Source organism: Clytia hemisphaerica, unplaced genomic scaffold (genome assembly GCF_902728285.1).
Source record: "Clytia hemisphaerica strain Z4C2 unplaced genomic scaffold, Clytia hemisphaerica genome assembly, whole genome shotgun sequence".
In the NCBI taxonomy this organism is placed as follows: domain Eukaryota; kingdom Metazoa; phylum Cnidaria; class Hydrozoa; order Leptothecata; family Clytiidae; genus Clytia; species Clytia hemisphaerica.
This window is the reverse complement of record NW_027104489.1, coordinates 970,425-996,072: the sequence shown is the minus strand read 5'-3', so window position 1 is coordinate 996,072 and position 25,648 is coordinate 970,425. Positions and strand designations below refer to the sequence as shown.

General features: G+C 35.4%; 2 protein-coding genes and 1 long non-coding RNA gene across 3 annotated transcripts; 1 reads left to right on the top strand and 2 right to left on the bottom strand.

The window, feature by feature from the left end:
- Positions 1-2,269: 2,269 nt before the first annotated feature.
- LOC136821573 (craniofacial development protein 2-like) lies at positions 2,270-2,638 on the bottom strand. Its single transcript, XM_067077798.1, has one exon. The coding sequence runs from the start codon at positions 2,636-2,638 to the stop codon at positions 2,270-2,272; it is 369 nt and encodes a 122-aa protein (XP_066933899.1).
- Positions 2,639-4,585: 1,947 nt separating this feature from the next.
- LOC136821521 (uncharacterized) lies at positions 4,586-5,156 on the bottom strand. Its single transcript, XR_010848757.1, has 2 exons — positions 4,884-5,156; positions 4,586-4,665 (listed from the first exon to the last, which is right to left on the bottom strand). It is a non-coding gene; the product is annotated as an uncharacterized lncRNA (long non-coding RNA).
- A 16,110-nt stretch (positions 5,157-21,266) lies between these two features.
- Positions 21,267-22,058, top strand: LOC136821571 (sodium/potassium-transporting ATPase subunit alpha-3-like). Its single transcript, XM_067077797.1, has one exon. It carries the CDS (start codon positions 21,267-21,269, stop codon positions 22,056-22,058), a length of 792 nt encoding a protein of 263 aa, XP_066933898.1.
- The last annotated feature ends 3,590 nt before the right edge of the window (positions 22,059-25,648 follow it).

The following is a 25,648-nucleotide window of genomic DNA, read 5'->3' as shown; positions in this document are numbered from 1 at the left end:
ACACCAATCAGCTCTCAACAACCGTAGCATGTAGTCAAATGCATTGAGTTTCAAGCAGGAATGGCTAGAGGCGAAACTTTAACCCTTTCAGGCAAGAGGAATCGAAGCCACTTATTTCCTATCCAAAACGCACATAGAACGCGCCGTAATCATGACTATGGATTGTATCCAGCTGACTTCTTTTGTTTTGAAGGAAAACATTTTTTGAAATTTAGCGATAGATTTTAGTTTCAGTCCGGCGTTTGTGTAAAAACTACACGCGGGCGTTCTGGATGGGAGATAGATGGTTTCATTTCTCATCCAGGAGTCTCGCAACTAGCCCTTTGGGCTTGGAACTCAATGGTCAAATTAATCCAACTATTGTGGCTAAAGGTTATTTCCTGTTCTGTCTCATTCAATGTTTGGAATCAACCAATTTTTAGAAATTATAATTTATTTGCAAAACGCTAGAAATGAGCATAGGCGGTTTTTAGACCATGTCGAACTTATCAGAGGAAGAGATTTTTAAAGAGCGTTGCGCTCCTTCACATGTTACCGAAAATCATCCTAAAATCGAAAGCAGCCGGCGAGGTGACCTTTTTTTCCCATGTGTTCTGAGAGCATAATTTCAGCTAGAAATTTTGATCTGTTCTGATCAGAGCTTCGAAAATTAATTAGCTAAAAAAAAGGATGTGTTCTGACGAGACAGGGGTATAATCAAATTTATCTAACGTGCTATAGTTTCAGAACACATCTTTTAAAGAGACAAGGGGTATAATCAAGAGAAAATTGATATAATCTTGTTGCCTAGTAACCCTAGAAATTTCCAGAACACATCTTTCGTGGAAAAAAAACAAATATCTTTCAAGTTTATCTTGCCAAATGTTTTTCCTATATTTGAGAACACATCAAACCATGATGCGGTATAGTGACAAGTTTAGGGAAGACAAATAGTGCGATAAACGTTTCCTAGAAACCAGAACACATCATTTGTATAAAAAATTGAAAAGGTCATAACATTTGGTCTCCTAGAAGACAAGAACACATATTTCTAAAAAATCTCTCTGCCGGCTGCTTCTGTATTCTTACAGCATTGGGATTTTCCAGAAAAAAATTTACCCCCATTGTTTAGGATATTGATTTTTCGAAGTATCGAACCCCCTGGATATCATTCTCATTACTTTATTAGTAAAGACCTCCTCCCTGGATATCCACTCTTAAAAATATGCTCACCCTAATGAATATCTTCTCTTATAAAGATGCTTGCCCCTGGATATCATATTTTTTTACTTGAAAAGACACTTTACGCTCCCTTGTAGATATTCAACCCCCTGGATATCCGATATCCTCAACAGGGGGGCACGGACAATTTCTGGAAGAGCCCATTCTTAGGTTAGGGTCCTAATTTAGACTAGATTTAACATTTAGTACATACTTCTCAAGCATAAAATGGCATTTTTGTGAAGGAGTGAGCCTTACTTAGGGGTAATTGGCAAAATTGAAAATGCTCTAAAAATGGCATTCTTAGCTTGAGTAGCGAAATTCCATGATGGTAATATTCTTAGCATCATTCTCAATTTTTTGACCTTTTTCATCATGGACATTCTTATAAATTATGTTCTTATAAAAAAAGCTTGTAAATGAGTAAGCAGATTGGTGAGTCCTGAAGGCTTGCTTCCTTTTCTCTGTCTGTCTACCAGGCAATCTACGCCACTAACCCGATCGAGAAGATTCTTCCTCATCGGGAAGATGAAAAGTGACTGATTTTTCGGCGAAGCTGTACGATGGCCGGCGAAAGTTGAAACTTTTTTGAAGTCTTAAAGTATCAAATTTTAAGGTTTTTCACCAAAAGAAAATATACTTTACCTTGGAAATCTTGTTTAGTTGAGAAAAAACTACACAAACTTTCCAAACGGGAAGTTCCGACCCGATCGGGAAGCCCTAGAGAAAAGTCGTGCTAAAATTGATATTTTTTTGTCAAACCTTTAAGCAATTTCTTTGGCGTAAGGTGTTGTGATATTTTTTTGAGAAGTTCAACCAATATAGCTTTGATTATAATCAATTATCTTTAAGCAACTTTCTTTCTTCTAATTTTCGCACATCTTACCTTTTATAACAGAAATAAATATTGTATTGTTGAACGTAGTGTTGAACTTTTTGGGAGGTTTTAACCCTTTCTTTTTAGGTTGAATTCGGAAGGAACAATTGGTAATTAGCAACTTGTGATCGGTGAAGCAGTCAGCTGTAGGGTCGATTCTGGTGACATTGATGTACTGTTTTTGCATGGGGATCAGCAATGTACGTGGTCGATTTGGTGGAGATGTTTTGATCGGGGATGTTGCCAAATAGTTTTTAGACTATTTTTCATTTGAAACATGGTACCCATTACAGACAATTGATACCTCGAACAGAATTCAAGTAAGATTAGCCCGTTAGAGTTCACATTTCCTACACCATGTTTACCGATGACGGATGGCCAGGATGACCAGTCGCGACCGACACGAGCTTTCAGATCACCAAGCACAATAATTTTGTCATTTCGGGCGTCATCTAGACAATCACCTAACTGTTCGTAAAATTGTTCCTTTTCTTCGTGATTTCTTTGCATTGTGGGTCCATATGCACTAATGAGCGTCAAGTAATCGTTTTCTTTCAACATTATTCGTAGCGTCGAAAGTCGATCATTTATTGGGATTGGGTTAAGGTCATATTTACCAGTAAGCACGTTGCGAATTGCAAAACCTACACCAGCTTCTTTTCTCTCACCTCCACTCCAACTCCAAAAAATTATATGGGTTTTCTCAACAAGACTTCCATTTCCAGGACGTCGAACTTCACTTAGCGCACAAATATCGATAGATGCTTTGTCGAGTTATTTACAAATGATGGCTGTGGCACGTTCAGGTCGAATCGAGCGATCGCTGTCATTGGTTGTTCTTACATTCCATGCGCCGACCTTTAGAAAGAGTGATTTGCACGGATTTCGCTTCTTGTTCACCACGGCCGTGACCTGTGGCGCATCGGTTGCCCTGGATGCGGTAGCACGATCAGTTGAATTCAAATTTATTTCCATCATAATATCAAAGCGAGGCTGCACCTACGATGGCGACACTAAACGGTGCACGATAGCGTCCCTTGGCAGAAGATTGCGTTAACCAGTGGCACAACAAAGTTGAGACGACTGCACAATACCTCTGTTGCTTTTTTGCCAGGAATGTTGCCGAGCTGACAATGCATTCCTACCGTGAGCCAGAGATGTTGCCTAGTTGACAAAACATAACTGCCGAGTGCCGGAGCTGATATCGAGTTGATAACCAGAACCACCATTGTCGTACCCTGACACGGGGGGCTTCGGGTGGGATAGCAAGAGCTATCAGAAAACACAGCCCCAACTGTGAACACCCAGGCTAGTGGAGGGAAGGAGTTGCCTTACTTCTCCATTCTTAAGCCAGACCAAAGGTCCGGCCAAAGCCACTGCCCCTAGATTGAAGATTCATAGTGTCTTATATACGAAAATTAAATGAAACTTCGTCCACGAAACAAGTTTATGTTCAATTTCGTTATCCGTTAAATTTTGGTTTGAAAAGATATTTTCTCAAGCCAGAAAATAAATAGTTCTTTATAAGCACATATGATTTCGGACTCAATTTGTAGATATAGCGTCGCTGGAGAATTTTAGAGGAAAGTATCAAGCAATAGAGTTCACTTTAAAGAAAACATTGATTGTCAAAATTTTGTCATTTGATGAAGGATGGCCTAGTTTACAGGCTTTTTTTAGTCTAAATACTTTCTTACACTGATGTCAGAAACAATGAATCTCGTCCCATCGAGAGAGAGAGAGAAAAACTAACCATCCTAGACAAAGGACCTGGCCTAGAAAAATAACTACTAGCCATAGCTTTCACTAACTGCCACCCGCTAATTAATACAAATGCTTGTAAAACTAATTAATGCTAATTAAGGCTTTTTAATGCTTTATAGCAAAAGTTTGGAAATGATTTGGAATAGTTAGAATGATTCTTCTCAGCATTTTCTTTGAGATATCAATGAATAAGCTAACATAAATGAGACATTTTTTTTCTAAAAATATGAATTACTTTTTACAAAGAATAAAATCTTAAAACATTCATTAGGAAAAGTGTCCAGGTAGAATCAATTACAGACAGTTACAGATTTTTGTTTTTGTTTTTGTGTTTTTGTGTATACTAAACCAGACAAAAGACATGCAACTATATTTATTTCAACCAATTTGAAATAGGTATAAATGAAACATAGTAGAACCAAGAAACATAACGAGCAGGAACCAAAAATTGACAGGTAACAACGTACTTAGGAGTTTTTCCAACGGTTTAACAAAGGATATCGTGATCCAAATTTGTTTACATTAAATGGATTTACCAGTAATCTAGAAGCTGTAACAGCGTTGTGTAAAGGATGGAAGATGATAGGACGTAACGTGGTAATAGTATCAGTAACGAGGCAATATTGATGAGCAGGAAGCAGGTATTAACAGGAAATAGCGTACATTCAGGACTTTTTCCAACGGCAAAACATATGCCAGTTATCTTGCTGTTGTAACAGCAAAATCGTGTAGAAGGATGGAAAATCAGGACGTAACGTGGTAATAGTAGCAGTAACGAGGTAATATTGCGTTGTCAAGGTAAACGAATCCTCATTCATAAAAAGCTTAAAGGGAAAATAAGAAACATGAAATTAGATGATATGGTGAGTGTACTGAAATTTCCTCAAAAATAGTTCACCAAAAGTTTCTTTCAATCTATGATAATAATTTCCAAAATAGTGCCTGGTAAGTATCAACAAGAACACAGACCTGTGTTAAGCATAAAAGATTAATAAAACCAAGTCTTATAAAAGTACAGAAAGAAAAAAATATTTATACTTACTGTCGAGAAGTATACCATAACACAGGATTTTTAAGCATTCTTGTTGAGAGTAGAGTATGTTGAATGACGATTGTCGAAAAAATTTAGTTACAGTGGAATTTCGTTGCCAATTCAACCACCAACAATAATCACTTTTGTCCATATTCAATCATTGTTCTACTATTATCATTTTAATCATTGTTCATTATTATTGCTATTGGGGACAAACTGTTTGGATCGAAAAATGAATCAATCTCCTGAATGTCTAAGACAGGAGACAGATTATAATTTGACTGTCAGCAAATTCACTGATTGGTATATGTATACATCTTGTTTAATCCAAGTCAAAAGTAAATGCATACAATTATTTTGACTGCAGGAAGAGAGAGCTTGAATTTAAAAAAACTTCCAGAAACTTCTCCATTCCATTTCCTGCATGTTGACCAATCGGGCAAAATTCTACAAGCGGAATAGAATCTACTGTCGAAAGCTGAGTAAAATGCCCGCGGCGCCTGCTATTATAAAGAAAAAGTTTTTAGGCTAGCAACTGCCGTCCCTAAAAAAAAACCGAACATTTACGGAAGAGACTAACTACGGGGATGCTTGCGCGACAACAAACAAACGCGCAACAAAATTTCGAGATTCCAGTCCAATATCTATGCGTGAAACTATAAGTGCCTCCTCGTCGCTGCGCTCCTGCGGGGGCAATAAAAGTAAATAAATCTAGGAAATCACAGCGCTATGACAAATAAAATAAATAGTCTATGTAAGAAAAACTAAAAATATTAGAAACACTATAACCCATCAATCACATTTTGCAAGAATTACAATCCAGAGCAAGATCAAATCAATTAAATCTACCAACATCAACATCCTTCAAGGCTTTAAACATACCACGACCATAAGTGAATTCATTTTCGGCACCTATAGACAATAGAAAAATGAATCAAAAAATGATTGGATCGAGTTTAGTGGGATAAAGCGGACAAGAAAATGCCCGCGCAACAATTGGCGGCTACGGTCGAAAAGGTGTATTTTAATGTGAAATTTGTCATGTTAATAAGGTGGTCATCGACCCATATAATATCAGTCGGTCTTTTTTCTGGTCAAATTTTCATTTTTTGGTTAAAACTCAAATATAACCTATTCACAACAACTTCCCAAAGTTTCAGGTCATAAAAAGAAGAGGAAGGTTAAAAATTTTAGTTATAAAGATACTTACCTAGACAGAAATTGGTCTCCGCCCGTTTGCGCTCGTATTTCCGCCCAGAGATAAAACAGCTATAATTCTGCTTCTAGCGCTTCAAACTGCTTGAATTTTTTTACGGGACGTCTTAAAGTCGCAAAGATTCTTTATGCTAAGTTCAAAAGTCGCTTACGCGTACCGCGATCGAGTTATAAACATTGTAAATATTCACCGCCCTTGAAATCATTTGAGAGGTGGGTGTGCTTTATGTGTTTCTATGTGTTTATTTCCTGTTTTGAGTGGCATTTTAAAGCTCATTTATACTTAAAAGAGGTCTTTAATACTTCAAGGAACCATGCTTCTCAATATTTTATGAGATTTATTCTGAATTGAGTTTATAATAACCTCCAAAGATAAGCACAAGGTACGTAAATAATTTTCTTTGTTTTTTGTATTTTCATCACCATTATTCTTATGAGATTCTTTTAAACACCCATTTATAGTGAGTAAGCATGTATGAGATATGTTTGCATATGTATTTGAAGTTTGATGAGGATGATTTGCTACGATTTTGGATCATTTTGGTTCATTTCGGTTCATTTTGGTTAATTTCGGAAAACTGTTTAAAAGTGAAAGTGAAAGTACAAAATTATATGTGGACGTAGCTTACACAAAACACTGGGAATTTCAAGGCAGCATTTGGACAAATACAGTTGACTTTTTGGTCTTTTTCTCTTGGATAGATTCAAATCATTATTGAAGTGAACAAAGCACAAATTTTTGCTCCTTGTACCCTTTTAAACTGTTTTGCGGCAATTCTTGCGCAACTGCAGGCTATTTTGAGGATGCACCTCAGATTTTGTAGATTTTAGAAGGATTTTATTCTGAATCAGGAAGTCTGTTTCTTTGTTTACATTTTTCTATCTTCCTGTTTCTGTTTCAGAGCCTAAAACGGCAGAAAGATTCTCTATTTTCCCGTTTAGGTGCCGAGATATTTTCGAAACCTAATCGGGAAGATTTTCCCGTTCGGAAGTCAAGTTAACTTCATGTCTGGGAAGTTTCTTCCTCATTGGAATCTATTCCCGATCGGGTTAGTGGCGTAGACTGCCAGGGGAGGGCACAACTCCTTTTCCTGGATTGCTCCTCTTATACTTGGTCCTTCTCATAATTTCTGAGCATCAAGCTGAAAGGCACCAAGTACCATTGTTGGAATCTTTGATATGATCCGGTTGGGGATCGAATCCACAACCTTGCGCACCGTAACTGAATGATCTACTAATTATCAAAACATTGGTGTTTGTAAATGTCCATGTGAATCGCCATAATTAAGCACTTACAATGTAGATTTGCATTTTAAAAAGCATTGAATGTTTTTAACGAAATTTGAACTCCCGAAATCCTTTCCCAGGGGTTAGTTCATTACTTTTGATTTTCGTTATAACCCCCAGAATGTAGGTTTGGTTTTATGGATTTAAATCTAGTAATAGTAAAATGTTGATATTTTTTGAATTGGATTAATTATAACTGCAAATTTAAGAAATATTTTGCGCCAAAACAATATTCTAAAGGACATTTTGTTATTCTGAAAATTGGATTTTTTTTCTCTTTTTAGCCCCCAGAATGTAGGTGAAAAGATTCGGTTGTTGAGAGCGGAATTTCAGTATTCATCGGAAATTATTGTTCTCTAAGTGAAATTCATACTTAAGCTTTAAGTTTTAAGTCTAAAAATATACTAAAATTTTAACAAAGATATAATTATTATCGTGAAAAGTAAAAGAAAGGACAAAAAGAAGAGACAAGAAAGTTGTTTTTATTTTGTAGGTTGAAAATTTTGTGTTGAAATATGTGAATAGTGAATAATGTAACAACACCCCTACCTAACAGAACAGCCCCGTTGGAACTTTTTCCCACAGCAGGGAACAAAAATTTCTACTAAAAGTCCCAATGGAGATAGAAATTCTATTGTTCCAAACTTAGGCAAATTTTCTGATTTGGCTGGGGTCCCAGCGGGTCAGGGACACGTCGAAAAAGCTCAAAATGTCAACATTAATCAATTCTCAGGTACTACTTCCATGTAATCAAAGTATAACAAACAAGTTTTATATAATTTGACAGAATTTTATGTCAGGTCATGAAGGCCCCCAAATTGTAGGTCAACTAGCCCCAAAAGGTAGGTCAAATATTTTTGTCAAAATATCTAGCTTAGAACAAAACAATAAATATTGAAATGGACTATTTTTCCCACTTTCTTTGTTCATTAGGGGTAAGAAAATACCCTATCATCACAACTTAATTCCAATAGATTTCGATTTAGAGAGGGTTTATTTAAAAATTGTCTCAATTCGGGTAGTATCCAATCAAATTCGTTTCAGATTTTCGTCAGAAAAGAATTAATTCAAGTTAAAATTTAATGTCTATAAATAATAAGTAGTATATAACAGTAGGCTCTGAAACAACTTTTTTGTAGTCGAACCATAGTATAAGAAAGCCGCGGCTTTCTTATACTATGGTTGAACTATCGTTAGGGCTACAATGCTAAAAAGAAACATACATTCTCGGGGTTTACTATATTCTCGGGGTCAAGTGCTGTAAGCATTAGTTCCATGAAGAAATGTCATGATTGCACTGGCAATAGTGCTAAAGTCCCTAAGTTTCAAAAATGTTAGCTCTTTTTCTTTTGTGAACCGTGCCGAAGGCCCGGGCGAAGGCCTCTGAAAAGTCAATATATTACTGCTTCAAGTTATTTTGTTCATACTTATTCACTTATTCCCCCTTAGGAATTTGATTTTTGATTGGTAAATAGGTATTTTTTCCTGCTATATCATGATGTACAAGTCATTTTCATCACATTTTCAGATTTGGACAAAAATTACGATTTCAAATTTGGGATTGCCAACGGGAGGAGGCGCTCGATTTCTAAACGACGCCATGTGCCACCAAAGAAATGGCTTTCAAAATTAGACCCTTACAGTACAGTCCTTGAGCAGTAAAAAAGTACCCTTACAGTGCATTTTACCGAACGTTTCTGACCTCAATTGATTCCATTTATATCGCATGGCTGGTCACAGAGACGTAAATACTTTGGTCCTTAATGATCGGTTTAAAATCCTCAGATAAACATCATATAGAAAGATAATTTGCCTGTTTCGTTAAATTTAATAGCTTTGAATTTTGTTTATGGAGCAGATTCGCCAAAGCTTTATGTCAGAAATTCTGTGATTTTGTGACCTCACTAATGTTGCTATTCGCTAAATTTTGTACATTTGAAAAAAGCTTTATCTATACCATAATTATCATCCTTAAAAGGTATTGCTGCACATGTGATCGATCACCTAGAGTGTAATCCTTATTTACAAGGTTTGATAAGAGTGACCAGAGACACTGTGATCTGAGTCCAGTGTCAGCGTGATTTAAAATCTTTGATCTCCATCAAGCTATGATTTGAAAAAAAGACCGTTATTAATAAGGATTTATAATGTATAAGCTAATTTTAGTGCAGCGGGTAGTTTTTTATACTGAGTTGTTTTAGATGAAAGTATTTAAATCTGGTGTAAGACAACTTGACCTGGGATTCTAGATATATTTATAATGAAGAATCATAGAAAGGCGAACTAAGCAATACACCCTTTTCTCACCGACCCGGTAGGATTTTTCAGCCAGTGAGGGTAGAAAACAAAACTCGATGGGGATTGGTATTTCCAAGTATTCTATGGCTGGGGATTAATATTTCATTGTTTTCGGGTCAAATAATTCATTGGGGATGGAAAAAATAGCACAGATTTGATTATCTTATTATTTTCAGCAGGGACAAAAATTTGAGTATGATTTTCCACTTGGGAACTATATTTTCACCAATTTTTCCAATGGTAGGTCTGTACGAAGGGGATGTGCAACTTGGTTCGAGTTTGATTTGTACCAAGAATACGGCAGTTTATCAAAATCATCTTCCAACCTCTTCACACGTTTTTTCTAGAAAAGCCCTACTCAGGCATTTTAAGGCCTGTCCAAATTTTCCGTAATTTTTAAACACCAATAGCACTCGCCAAGAGGTGTTCATTCATACCTTTTTGGAAGCGTATTAGGGTGTAGAATATGAAAAGTGCTGTTCGATAATTGTTTTGTTTGCCTAAATAAAGATATATGGATAAATAATGCCAAAAATGTAAAAATGCTGACGTCAGCAAAACTTATTTTTTAAATAACTTTTGATTGGCTTAATTTTAGATGCTGAAAGTTTGCAGAATGCAAGAGAATATTGAAAAGCACATTTTGGATCAAATTTTTTTTTAGAAATTTGATGACGTCAGCAGAAATAAGTAAAAAACGCATTTTTGCAATAATATGCTGACGTCAGCAAAATTACAAAATATTTTTTATTTAAAATGTGCTTATTCATAATGTCCTACTTTGGTTAAAATTTCAGCATCTAAAGTTAAGCCAATCAAAAGTTATTCAAAAAATAAGTTTTGCTGACGTCAGCATTTTTACATTTTTTGCAATATTTATTCATATATCTTTATTTAGGCAAGCAAAACAATTATTGAACAGCACTTTTCATATTCTACACCCTAATACGCTTCCAAAAAGGTATGAATGAACACCTCTTGGCGAGTGCTATTGGTGTTTAAAAATTACAGAAAATTTGGACATGCCTTAAAATGCCTGAGTATTAAAATGAGACAAATTAAGTTTTTTGAGCTCCCCTCTTTTAAGGGGGTGGTTCAAACTCGTATCCAGTCCCTTAGTTCGCTTTTTGATGATTCTGAGAACACTCATGAATGTATCACGTCCATCAGTAACATTCAAAAGTGGTAAAAGTGGCTCTGGTTACGAGATTGGGGCTGGTGAGTTACTAGATAGATAAAGTCGATATTTTACGTGGATAGCCCAGTAATCTAGATCTTTCGATTGTTTTCATTGGGGTCCACGGCTGGCTTGGCTATCTCGTGAACTGAACAGAACATTGGAAGGAGTAGGGATACGAACCGCGGGTTGAGATGCTGATGCGCTAGACCACTCCCTGGTAAAAATTCTTGATAAGATCTGAAAAGATCGTTAAAGATCTTTAAAGATCTTTAACAAGTAAGAATCTTAAGAGATCTTTGTAAGATCTTACAAAGATTCTTATGCAATCTTGAAAATTTCTTATTACAAAAAGATCTTTAAAGATCGTGTCAAGAAATTGTTAAGAATTGTCAAGATTCTTCGCACACATTCATAGTAAGAAAATTTAGGTTTCTTATTAAGTTCTTAAGAAGAATCTTATGAAATCTTGCAACCATAAAATAGTTTAAGATTCTTAGCGTTTCTTATCAAGTTCTTATAAAGAGACTTTCCAAATCTTAATTGACAAATATGCAAAGAAACTTTAAGATTCTTAGCGTTTCGGGAGCGTTTCTTATCAAGTTCTTATAAAGAGACTTTCCAAATCTTAATTGACAAATATGCAAAGAAACTTTAAGATTCTTAGTGTTTCTTATAAAGTTCGGGTTAAGAATCTTGTTGAATAAACACAATAACACGTAAATTTGTGGTTATGATAAAATCTTCGATTTTGACTTTTTTTAAAGAATTTAGATATCAAATTTACATACAACCATACAAATAGGGTATATAGGGTAGAATTATTATTCTACAAAATATGTAGATTTCATATTTCTACAGACATCTGTAGAATTACGGCAAATTAGTAGATTGCTACACAACAGAGTCTATATTGTATACACCACAATGAGTAATTTAGTGCTGACAAGTAAGGGCGAAGAATACAATGGGGTGGAGTATAACACCGGATAAATAACGATCTAGACAGTTAGCCTAACTCGTCAGTTAGACTGATTTGAAGTTAAAAAATCTCATGTGTATCTGTTTTGAGATCCTGTAATTGTCAAAGTCGAGGCAAATATTCTAAAATTTAGGAACCATTAATATTCAGGTCTAAGAATCTTATGATTTCTTTATTAGTTGAAAGGAGAAAATTTAGCAGATTTATCTTTTGGGTGTGTATATTTTTGAATACGATTCTTGAAAGATCTTAAACCTTCAAGAATCCTTAAAGATCTTTAAAGATCCTAAACGATCGTGTCAAGATCTTGTCAAGATCTTTAAAGTTCTTTGCACAGATCTTGAGAAGAAACCTACAAAGTTCTTGCCAAGTTTCTTTAAAAGATCTTGGTAAGATCTTATCAAGATTTTCTACCAGGGCTTGGTCATCGCTCCTTTAAGAAATATCAACCATCCTTTTAAAATTCCACAGGAGAATTATAAAAGTTTGCGAGAATTTATTAGCTACCTACAAACTTTCAATGTTCCCGATGAAAAATTAAAGACCCAAATGTTACGCTGGATTTCTTTGAAAAACTGAGATAAATTTCTTCCTGGAAGTAGCCGATTGAATTAGGTACAAGAGCAAACGAAAAGTGGTCTCTGAATTTCAACCCTTGGAATTTTCTTATCGAACTTTTGTCCTTTTAGCACGTTTTCCATTTTGTTACAGTGCAGATTCGAGTACATCAAAAGTGCTCTATGTCACCAAAACCAGCTCTTTTAACATAGTTTTGAAATTTGTTATGGATGAAATAAAGAATTAACTGACTTTTACACCCCATACCTGCTAGAACCCAGCCCCGCTGGGAAATTGACTTTGATATCATCCCTATTCGGAATCCAATGAAATCAAAACTAATTACAACAGAGCTGGATTCCCCATGTAAAAAGTGGGGTTTGAAAATCAATATGAAAAAATGTAAAGCCCTGTCAAACGAAGATGACTCAATATTCATTTATAGTAAGAAAATCGAAACTGTTTTGTATTTCTCGGGCGGGTTCTTGGGTCAATAATACGTGAATGACGTCACACATAGAATAGCTTTAGCATCAGTTGTTTTTGGTTAATAAAAACAAAATATATGGTCTAGAAATGGCCTTCCTTACCAAATCAAGTCAAGACGTTTTTACGCACTTATAATAACAATAGCTATTTATGCCTGTAAAACCTAGACCCGAAACGAAAGATATGGAGAAACTCTATGTCTTTCAAAACAACTATCTGAGGTTCATGATTGGCAAAAGAAAGGATCGAACCAGAATTTCGATCAAAAAGCTGGCAAATCGGACCAAGAGGACGTCCTCCCAAAAAGATGGATCATCTGGGAAGACACTGGCATTCCAATGTTAACAGCAGAACGAATGGCCAATGATACCAGCTGGTCCTAGTTTTTTAACGGGTATGGTTAACCTCTGAAGGCCCCTTGAAAATCAACCATCTGAGGAAAATAATCCTCCCGTAGAATCTTGTTGTGAGCCGGAAAGTCAAAAACTGAATTTTTCTGATACGGTGCTCTATTTAAACTTTGTCTCAATACTTTGTTGTCGTTCCCAGCTCACTCTTGGCGATGCATGGAACTCAAGAAAATGAGATTGCATATTCTTCAGATCGTTTGTTTTCACCCATCCCTTTTTCTTTACAGGTTTAGCGTGGTGAGCAGAAAACAATCACGATCTGTTCTCAGGTTATTCGACTGGCCATCAATAGAGGAAGATAGAAGGAGTATTGAAGTGTGCAAGGATCAATGCAGATTAAGCACCATGCATAAGTCAAGTAAAGCCATGTTTTCTATTTTTTCCCTATTGCCGAAGAATTTATTAACAAACATGTCCACCCTAAAGGGGTCAGCCAGTTTGAAAACTAAAAAAAAAATAAAAATTTATCTAATAAAGATTTGCGTTTAACGGATTTACCAAACTCGAGCCCAGTCGCTTAGTTTGCTTTTTAATGACCTGATAGGATTCTGGGTATGAGATTACGAATTTACGTAACCTAATCATCATTACGTAAGTTTAGCTATCCTTACTGATCCCCCTATGAAAGATCACCAAAAAGTTACACCCATAAGTTATATGTTAACACCTCATAACATGATTAGTGGTGATGTTTCTGGCCCACTCATGTCATATGAGAAACAAATTCATATAAAGAGTAATTCTCAGTCTTTCTAAGGACATTTTTGTAAGCTATTTCCTTCACTAATTTTCAGGTTCTGTGTGAGGCTGGAAGAAACAAAAGAACATACTGTAGCCTAGCTTGTTTAAAAAGGTACTAGCGTATTTTGGGGTTCTACTTTCAAATTCGAGGGATAATTTTTGAACTTTCATAGCCTCCATACAAACGATTCTGTTCTAATATTTATTAATCTCATGCCTGTTTGCTAGAATAGAAAGTAAAAAAGCCATGCTGCGATTCCTCGTGAATACTGTGGTAACCCGGCCGACCCGTGGCGTGTGCCCTTAAGGGTAGGGTTTCGAGATCCTCGAAGTGCACTGTAAGGGTGTGATTTTCATATAGTGCACTGCAAGGGTCTTCTTTTAGCTGGATACACCGTAAGAGTGTGTTTGGGGACTGCTGAATTGCAAGACTTACAATAAAAATTTAATGTATCTTTATAGTTTTGACTCGCACCCATTTTCATTTGTTTTGCACATATTGTGTCGACATCTTATAGGCTCATTTGCAATCAAACTACACTGTAAGGGTTAGAAACTTCCGGTAAAATGCACTGTAAAGGTATCTTTTTACTGCTCATGGTCTTATTTACAACAAAGGGAAAATCTGACAATAAAGCTACATTACACTACAGTACAGTCTGGGGGGTACTAGGTTTGTGAAATGACGAGTATGTCCGAGCCAAAGTTCGAAAATCGACCCTTAGAGAGAATGAATTTCGAAAATATTTTGTGCTATGCAAGCACAAATTTTGATAAATTTAGTGCTCATTTAAGTTTCGAAAATTGAGTGTTTTTCCTGTTATGTACTAGAATCAAAGCCCGGGGGGGGGGGCAGCCAAGCAAAATGACTGACGGGTATGTGCGGGCACTAAGGGTGTATTTTTCAAGGCATCCGAAATGCACTGTAAGGGTGGGTTTTTTGCCGCCTGCGCTGTAAGGGTAGAAATTTCAGAAAATTTTTGAAAAATCTAGATATTTTGACCAAAAATGCTAGAATTTTGACCATTTTTTGCACGAAAAGGATAGAAAATTTTGGGGAAAATGCACTCTAAGGGTATGATTTTCACTGATTTTTGCTGCACTGTAAGGGTGCAATTTTAAAAGCCAATTTTTGGCCCGCACATACCGTCCGTCCGCAAACCCAGTGCCCCCCCCCCGGGAATCAAAGGGGTATACAGTAAATTAAGTAATTCAAGTCCTTGCATAAGGTTTACACAACTACCTAATGAGTACTGCGTCAAATCAAGTTAATTTTATTTACAATAAATAATGTACAGGAGGAAAATGAAATTAGACAAATTGACTTGTTTTTATGTCTGTATTCGTTTAATTTGCATCAGTAATGCATGGTCTGATTTTTTAACTACGTTTATATTTGTGCAACTTTACCTAAAACTGGAAAATATTAATTTATTTGTTTAAATCGCTAAAAAATTCATTTTTCAAAACAAGGAAAACAAAAATAAAGAAATTAATTACCAATAGCAACAAGTAAACAAAACAAACTGAACACACCTCTAAAAATACAAAATCTCACGAACTTGTCAAAAAGCTTATTTTCATCAAAATCAATTCAGTGTTTTCCAGAGCTCTTAGGTCAGTGATTTCCTATCATAGAAGATAGATAGATATAAGCATGAATTTGAAACATTACAATGTACTTATCTCCCCAAGTTCTGTTTAAGGTCTTGGATTAAATCCCTGACCAGGTCATTCAAAAGACTATATGGTACTTGATGCCTCTCGAATGCCTATCTACACCCTCTTCTCACAGACCCACTGGGACCCTTCCCACTGGAATATTATCCTCCAACTTTTGTCCCTACTGAAAATAATCAAATAAACCATCAATCCTCACTGCAAAATATTGTACTATTTTTCCCATCCCCTCTGAATCTTTTGACTTAGAACAATGGAATTTAACTCCCCAGTCATAAGAAATATGAAGACATCAATCCCCATCAAGTTTCAGTCCGTTATTTTTGATTCCCGGACAATTCCCCCCTGGTGAATTCCCCCCGGTGAATTCCCCCCAGTAAATTCCCCCCTGGTGAATCCCCCCCGGAAAATTCCCACCCGGTGAGTTCCCACCTGGTGAACTAAAAAATCATGTAATTTGAAATAAGTGATTTTACTATTTATCTTATAAAAATCTGTGTAGACGACTATCATGTAAAAATCTTTCAGTTCTTTTCTCAGAATAAAAAAAATGGGCGTTGTGATTCTTAAAACTTGTAGACTATCATGTAAAAATCCTTGACCCTAAAACTGGAGGTTTGTTTCGATTGAAAGTTTTAAATTAGTCTCTCTAAGGGTCGGAAAATTTAGAATTTTTAGGAAATTTTTTGATTTCCAGAGAAAAAATTGTAATAAAGTCTCTCTAAGGGTCAACTTTTCAGCAAAAATCAGTCTCTTTAAGGGTCGGTTTTCCGCACATGGCTCTTATTCGCCAACCCTAGTACCCCCCCCCCCCCGGGATTACAGTCCATGATTTCGAAATTTAAAACACATATGAAAATATATGGGTGGGAATTCACCAGGGGGGAATTTACTGTGGGGAATTCACCGGGGGGGAATTCACCAGCAGGAATTGTCCGGACACCGTTAATTTTATCCCCACTGCCTGAAAAAATCCTACCGGGTCTGTGACAATGGGGTGTCTATCTGCTTAATATTCTCCAATTTAAAAGTATTAGGGTATGTATGGGAGGAATCCAGGGGCAAGCGCCTCTGACTGCAGTCGCAAGTCTTAATATTACATTTACTTTTTTCTGTCCCAATATCTTCATCCAAAAATCGATTTATGCTTCAGAAGAATTACCAATAAGAAGATGTGACATATGATTTAAAAAATGACGTCACCTCCCTCTGCCCGCGTGGAAGATAAAAAAAACCCTATGGAATCTTTGCATCACATATTCAACTTGTAAAAGTTGCAATTGTGACCATCAAGCTTGGAAGGTTTTGAGTATATGAGGGCGAAGACTCGGTGAAAATGATCAAATTTACATAATAATCAATTTTTGAACTTTAAACAGAACAAAACGCACGTTTTCGTTAAGCAGGGAATAAATCTCACCTAAGTGAGTTGAATGAGTGGAATAATAAGTGATGTTGCAACTTCATTCATGCGTATTATCAGCCTTTTTAGCTCTAGATGATACCCTGACATTATCTCTTTTTCCAACGTGCAAGATTACGTAATTCAAAAACAAAACGTCAGATTTTATTTGATCCTGAGAGGAGGACCACGCATCAGCCAACACCAGGGTATTCTCTGGCGTCCACAAGTAAAGTAAATAAAGCCTGGAATACACGTGAACGAGGTTGGAGACGTTGTACTAAATGATAAAGTTGAGATTTTACATTTTCAATATCAGCACACTTATGTAATGGTTATTGGTTTCACTGGTAAAAAAAAAGACAGAAATTAAAAAGCAGTTTTTTCTTTACATACCGTTATACGTACAACATGGACTTCAAATGGGCGTTGTTATGACGTTTGGTGCTTAGCGGAGAAGGCATTTAAGTGACTAGTAAACTTCCCAGAAAACCGAAAGTCTGAATGACAAAGCATTTTTTGAAGCACATGCATCAGATATTTAGATTTTAAAATATAGATACAGCATATAAGAATTTGAGGCATTTTACTTAAAATAGTCAAAACACGGTATTAGATAAAATCAGAATCAAAATATAGAAATATACGTCATAGAAAAAGTTTCGGTATGAAAATCGGGTTTACATCTTAACATTGTATGTTGTTGACTCGGATAAATTCTTTACATTTCAAAACCAGGGCAAACGTTTTCCCTTGTATCAGTGACCCGGTCAAGCCTTATTTTAAGTCCAAGTAAGATAAACCCGGTTAAAAATAACTAAAATTCTCTATCCCAATCAAAATTTAGGAATTTACTGCCTTAACCCAGTTAAAAAAACACATGTACATGGATTAGAAAAACTAGACCCTCTAATGTTATAGTGCAATAGTGAGTAACGTAAAACTCAAACATTTTTTATGTCACGCCCCTTGTGGATTTTTAAATTTCACCGGGTCACTGAAAAAAAATTAGGGGGAAATCCCGGCTCTAAAATTGCACAGCACTGATGCGTTGGGCTGCTATCCGTAGGTAGATTGAACATTTGCCAAACTAGCTTAATGGCTATATGTCTTGCTTTAAGCCATCGCAGGCAAAAAAAATTAATATCAGAAAAAATATTGTTACTATTGTTTTCGATACCCCGCGAAGCTTCTGATTAGTCAATCGCTGAAATTCTATTGTAATCTCACACGTGACCTAGGTAGGATTTCCTACCTATAGCCTCAGCATAATTTTCAGCCAAAGCACGACATCTAGCCCTTCGGGCTTTATGGAAAGATCATGCAAATCAACACATATTTATGATATTATGGATACATCATTGTTTGGGGTTTTTCTCAATTGTATGCAAAAGAACACGAAAATCTACTTAGAACTGGCGGTTTTTGTAAAACTGATTATTTAGTTAATAGTTGGATGACCACAAAAATTGAAGCATCTGCAAAAAAAAAAGCCTTACGTGGAAACATAAGGTGATTTATGGATGACGAAAAGATATGCAATTTATTTTATATAATAAGCCTCCGACCATAGCTTTAATGAATCTTGCTATTTAAAAGTTGCATAATTTCGAAATTGGTTTGTTTTTCTATTTAGCGATAAACTGTTCAAACAACACACAAACAAGAAGAAAATGTTAGAGCTTGATTAGCCTGGATATAAACTGTGAATTATTTTCTAATTTTGATGCTTTTGCTGTTCACGTCTTGTTGGTCTACCTTGATACTTGCAGGGGTCGACAAATTGTTAGCTTCGCACAATAATTGAGCAGCATTCTAATATTGGAATGTTAATCGCTTCAGGAAGACCAGACGGTAGACCAGAAACATTTCGTACATTTCGTACGCTTTTTTATACGAGCCAACTATATAAGAACATAAGGCTTCGATGGCCAAAATGTTAAGAACAAGTCAAGAACATTTTAAGCCTTTGCAGACTCTAAAACACCCAATTTCTTCGGAAAATGGTGACAAAAATTCTCATAAAAATGGTGAAAATAAGAACATGTTAAGACAATTTTTATGCTTAAAAGTCAAAAAGTTAAAAACATCCGAATGCTTCAAAAATTTGGATGTTCTCATAAAAAAACGTGTAAATAGAAAAAAGGTCTACTGCCTGGATATCCAGCTTGATTAAAAACTTCATAATAAATGAGTTCTTAATGATAATTAGGCAGGAAGAATGGATCATATCCCTTATGGCATCAACAAGAGTAAAGGGGTGGGCTGGGCGTTAACAGCCCTACCCCAATAATTTCTGTATTATATTTCAATAACAAAGTATAATACAATATGACATTATCAATTGACACCCATATAAGACAAGTAATTGATATGTTGTTATTAATTTCGATTATTTTCTTACATTTTTAATCCAGATCGACTTATAATGCTAACCCGCATGAAAACATATGTTATGAGAATGAGAAAAGGGTTAGCGATCCCCCTATTTAAAACAATGTTGGTTAACTCTGATACTTTGTGGGTGACATTTCTAAAATCAAAATAATGCAACCGACCTAGTCATGGACGGCACACGTTTTTTATAAAAACAAACTATATAAGATCAAGGCTTCGTTGGCCAAAGTATTAAGAACAGGCTAAACGCTTTAAGGCTTTGTGGACTCTAAGAAACCTGATTTCTAAGTATAATGGACAAAAGTACTCATAAATCGTGAGTTAAGAATATTTCTAGGTTTAAAACTCAAGTCGTTAAGGACATCCGAAGGCTTCAAAAATCTTGTGTAAAACGTGTATAAAATGATAGCACAACGGTAACGGCTAACACGATAAGACCGTCAAAAAAACGTAAATCACTCATTGGAAAGAACAATAATACATGGGAAAGAAAATGACTTAATAAAGTATCTATGCCTCGTATCAGGTGAAATTGTTTGGCAAGCAGAGACAAATACGAGAATAAGAATCAGCTGTTTGATTGGGTGCTGGATTTCAAATTTGCATGTATATACGGTACTAAAAATTGTACGACAATTTTCAGAATTATTTGGTGGTCTGTCTCCTAAAGGGTTGAGAATTCAGTGGGGTTCAAATTATTTGAAAAGAAAGTCCAACCGGGGTCTATGACACAGAACCAGTAACATTCTTTAGGCATATTTTGAGAATACCAAAAGAGGAATCGGGATTTTTCGAAACTCTGAGAACAAAGAAATCATGAAATGATGCGAGTAAAATTACTAAGACGTCAGATCTCGGGAAGTGGAAACATAAATCCTATTTCGCTGGCGTCAGCATAAAGACAGTTATTAAAATTCAAAGGCACTTAGTCAGCAAAATTATGTCAAAATATAAAAAAGAGGAAGTCTCTGTTCTAATGATTCTCTGTATCACGCTAACATATATGGCAATGAAAAATAGTGTCATGAAAATGGCATCACGGAATAATACGGATGAGTTTAAGAAAAATTATCATCAAGAAAAAAAAAAGTAGTAGTAAAATACGTTTCATTGATATTTGAAATTACTCAATGAAAAGCGATTGATAAAAGTTTAGTACACGTTTTTTTATAAGAACAAGAAGCTTCGATGTCCAAAATATTAAGAACAATTTAAGAACATTTTAAGGCTTTCTGGACTATAAAATACTCACAAAATGGTGAGAATAAGAAAATTTTGAGGCTTAAAACATAAAGTTAAGAACACCTGAAGGCTTCAAAAATTTAGGAAGTCCTTATAAAAAACGTGTACAATACATAAAAAAGCTATTAAAATACCGAAGCAGTAATGCAGTGATAAATTGCTGGAATTCAATTTTATAACTTTAAAGAGCCGCGTGCGCGTCTCCTAGGGGACTGGGTACTAGGTTTACGTAAAGGGATATTATAATGAAATCAGAATCTATTGATTGATGATAATCTTTTTGAGATTGACAGCTCCATTTTTATAAAAGAATGTTTTAATGGTTTTTAAATTTCAGTTGACGTTGGAACGTGAAGGAGTGTACATCAAAATTAAAAAAGACGCGAAAAAAAAACTTTTTCCAAAAACAAAACACGAAATATTTGAATATTTTTTGTTTATTTTCTCAACGACTTTAAAAACCAAGTTGGATCTCATCAATCATTTCAACAATCGAAATATACTTTATACCAAGATGGCTACAGAAGATTTGCAAAGAAAACGAGGTCAACTTCAACGTCAGTCCACAATCAAGGAAAACATTGCTAATGAACATTTAATCAAACTGGAAGAACTCTGCGCTAAACTAAATACGGATTACTTACAAGGAATGACAACAAAAGCAGCTAAAAAAGGACTTAAGAATTACGGATACAACATTTACTCCAAACCAAAAACACAAACTGGATCACTGACACGTTTATTTCAGAAAGAGCAAACTCGAAGCATGGTCGATAATTCATGGACAAAAAGAGACTGGAACCGGGTTTTTAATTCACGCTCCAAAGAGGAATACAACGTTGTACGGAACGGGACGCATGAACTTGTCCAGCGGAAAGATATAGTACCTGGGGATTTAGTTTTGTTACAACCAAAACAAATTGTACCGGCAGATATGAGAGTGATAAGTTATGAAGGAGAACTTGTAGTTGATAATCGTATTATAACTGGAAATACTGCGGAACTAAAATCAATCAGTGCTACTTCGAATGACTTTCTTTTATCACAAAATATGATTTTCGGATGTACTGAAATTCTGTCCGGTAGTTGTGAAGCTATTGTGATTAAAACTGGAAATGAGACTGTTTTCGGACACTTGACGCAGTTTGCGACTAAAGTTAAACTGGCACGACGTCATGATAGTATGTCATTATCATCTACGTCATCAGGGTCAAGCAATTCTATTGGTCCATCTACATCACGTGATTTTGAAGACAATAGCAGTCAAAGTTCCAATTCTACACCACCATCACCTAGATTTACTTAAATTTCATGACCTCTTTATAGATATTTTATCTTACGGTCATTGCTATAATATCTTCATAACTTTTTCAGAAACCAAACACAGAAAAAACTGAGGGGTATAAAGATTAAAGGTCTTGGATAGGAAAGTTTTAAACAATAAAGAGCTTGTCTCGAATACAAAAACGGTGCTTAGTTCTAAAAATCTTAAAACTTTTTTTTTTTTTTTTAATCTTAAAACGGGTTTTAAAAAACTGACACCAAAATTGACGTCAAATAATTATAGGATCAACAATGACGTTTTTAGGCCAATTTTTTCTTCCCGAAAGTTCTTTCCCTTTAAACTCAAGCCAAAAGCCTATTAGACATCATGCCATGTTTTTTTACATTGTTTGCTATATCGATTAGTGAATTTAATTAATCACTGTACTGAGATAAAAAATGTCTCAGTAAAACTACTCAGTAAAATCATACGCTCTTTTAGGATTAATCGCATTACAGTTTCCCTCTTTCGTAAACACTAAAGAGATAATGAAAATCAATTATCTCTTTAAGGATAAGGGAAAACTTGTTAGCGATGACTTTATCATTAAGAATTCAAGCATTATATAAAAATTAACGTTATTATATATTATGAAGAGATATAATGAAAAGATGTTATGGAAATGTAATATAAAATATTTTAGAATTAGATCATGCGTACTTGAAAACCGTGGGAACCATGGATTAAGCGCGTTGAATAACTTTTTATGACATCAAATATTTTTTAAAGAAAAGGAAAAATTATATAAATTTCCTTGCTATTTCTTTTGTATATGATTATCTTCTACTGTACATATATCATATATAATTTTTTGAATATATTTAAAATGAAATACAAGTGATGTAAGATAATATCCAACAATCAGAAAATATACTTTGAAAATTGATAAACAAATAGTTGACTTCCTTCATTGGAACTCAGTTGACCCTCTCTAGTTCGATCTTCGAAATAACTTTCTTCGAATAAGAAAAAGGTCCGAAATGCGGAGAGTATTTTGTACGTATACTTACAACCTCAGGGGGCCAGAACCAATGAAGTTTAAAGCCCGAAGGGCTAGAATCGAATCTTTAACCTTTTTCAGGCAAGAAAAAGTAAAGCCTTAAAATATGCGCCATGTTTTGACGACACGGATCGAATCTAGCGATTATTTTGTTTAAGAATGATTTCATTTTTGAAATTTAGGTGTAAATTTTAGTTTCAATCTGTCATTTGGGCCAGGCGGACCGTGCTGTAGGATTTGGTAGGCTTCGAATCCTACCAAGAAGATTCGATTCTAGCCCTTCGGGCTTATACTTCATTGACCAGAACCCAACACTAGTATTTACGTGGATTGAAGACAGGTCATCAAAAGAATCTCAAATATTTTGAAGTTGAAATTTATTACTTTTCAGAAAGGTTTAGGAAAGTTTTTCGAATTTTTTTGATTTATGTAGTGTGGGTGGATTATGAATCGTTAATGTGTGGATGCCCGGAATCTTTCACAACCTAAAAGTTTCGATTGTGTCTTTTTAGAGATTTCTTGTACAATATGCACTTTTGGCATCACTTTCAATAGGCTCAAAAGCTGTTCAAAATTACTTTTGATACCGAAATTGAAATTCTGCGTCGATTGGTGTACAGCGAAGGCATTTGAAGAAAAACTAGGCCACAGGAGCCTCTGATGTCTGAAAGTAGAAATCTCGGTGAAATTCGAAGAGATCAAATTTCTCAATTCATCGAAAGGGATAGGTAGTCATAGGCGGTTTTAGACCATGTCGAACTTATCAGAATAAGAGATTTGTAATTGTAATTTCATTGTCTTTTAACGAGCGCTGCACACTCCTTTGCATATTACCGGCGTACCTGCTCTATTGTCCTAAATCCGCCAGTGGTAGTCACGCACACAGTACATAACTTTGACTTGTAGTGGTATAAATGCCATTGAGATGTAGAATTAGATTTCCTGTTTGTTTCAGCATTCATAAAATATTTTTCGGTAAAAGCTTTTAATATTTGGATGAAATAGTTCTCAAAGGCTTTCAATTTTGACAAACCTCAACGATCAGATAATATTTCCCCCAACAAGAAACCATTTTTATATAATAATCATTTAACACATTATTTGAATATTTGACTTCTTAAAAACCTTAGGGGTACTATATAGTAAACCCATCTCTTTATTGTTCCGAATGTAGTTCTGTGACACCTGATTAAAAAGTAAGCCGATTAAACTGGTATAACAAAAGACGATGTTATTAGAGAGTTCTCAGTGAAGAAATCATCGAACTTGAGTGCCCACGATGGGTGAGTGCCCGGATAAACTCAAATTACAGAATGTATTTTACACTTTCACTATGAGAGAAAATGAGCTCAAAACCATGCCGTACAAATTCTGATGAGATCTAACCATCTTACTAAAAAATGATTTTCCCACTAGCCTAGACGACATGTCAGAGAGACAAGAAGCAAGTCCCGTAACAATCATGACCAGGTATATAAGAACTAAAGTTACATGAAGTGATGTAATAGCAAACATGGTTTATAATGGGGTGTACAAGAAGACCAGGAAAAATTCGCCCACTAACAAATCCATTAATATTATTGAAAGACCTTGCAAAATATAACCCATAGAAGATCAGCACTGTAGAATATATAGCACAATGGGAATGAAAGATCAACCTATATTTATATAAGATGATACCTTTAGGTCGATATTTTTATGGACTGATAAAATGCCAACGACACGTAAGTCTTCGTATCAAAGTCGAAGGCGTCAATAATCAAAATTCCAAATCAAAGTTCAAATCTGACAAACTAATTTGCATCATACAGTTTGCAGTATTTGGATATTTTATTGCACAATCTCTAATAAAATCTTGGTCGATGACGATAGTGTTATCATCAGACATTAGGAATTTTAAAGCTAAAGTAAAATGATTCTTTTGCCATCAATCAACATTATGTTTTATCGAAGAGGGATTTCTTTTCTTGAGGATTTTACCTCTTATTTTAGTTGAGTTCTTTAGGGGACAAAAATAGTTGTGGAAGGACCTTACGGGTCGGTTATCTAACCTTCTAAAGTCTTTCTAAGACTTACAAAAACGACGAAAATTCTCTAAGTTTCAGGCTAAAGAGGCTAAAGACTGCACACGCTCTTCGCTTTCAAACTACTAGGGATGAGGAATTGATGTTGTGCAGTATGGATCCGATACAGGGCTGAATAGTGACCGTAAACTAAAATTCGGTAAAATGAATTAGAATGCGATCTCGAAATTGGTAAATAATAGACATTCCAAAGAGAAAAAAAGGTTGAGCAGTTTCCCGGAGACTCTATTATCAAAGGCTGCCATGAGACGCCAAGGGGAGGATCTCAATTACATTTAGAACTGTATGGTGTCTTTAGTACTATGTCCGGTTCCTGCTTAGCTGCAGAATTGAAAGGTAGATGCATTGTGAAGACGAGTCTTTTACTGAGTGGTTGTAGTAGACCAAGAGATTTAGGGAAAGGCTCTAGATGCGAATCTTTAACCTTCTAAGGACGCCTTAAACATTTGCACCGTTTTAGCGATTTCGAAATCTAACAGTTTTTACTT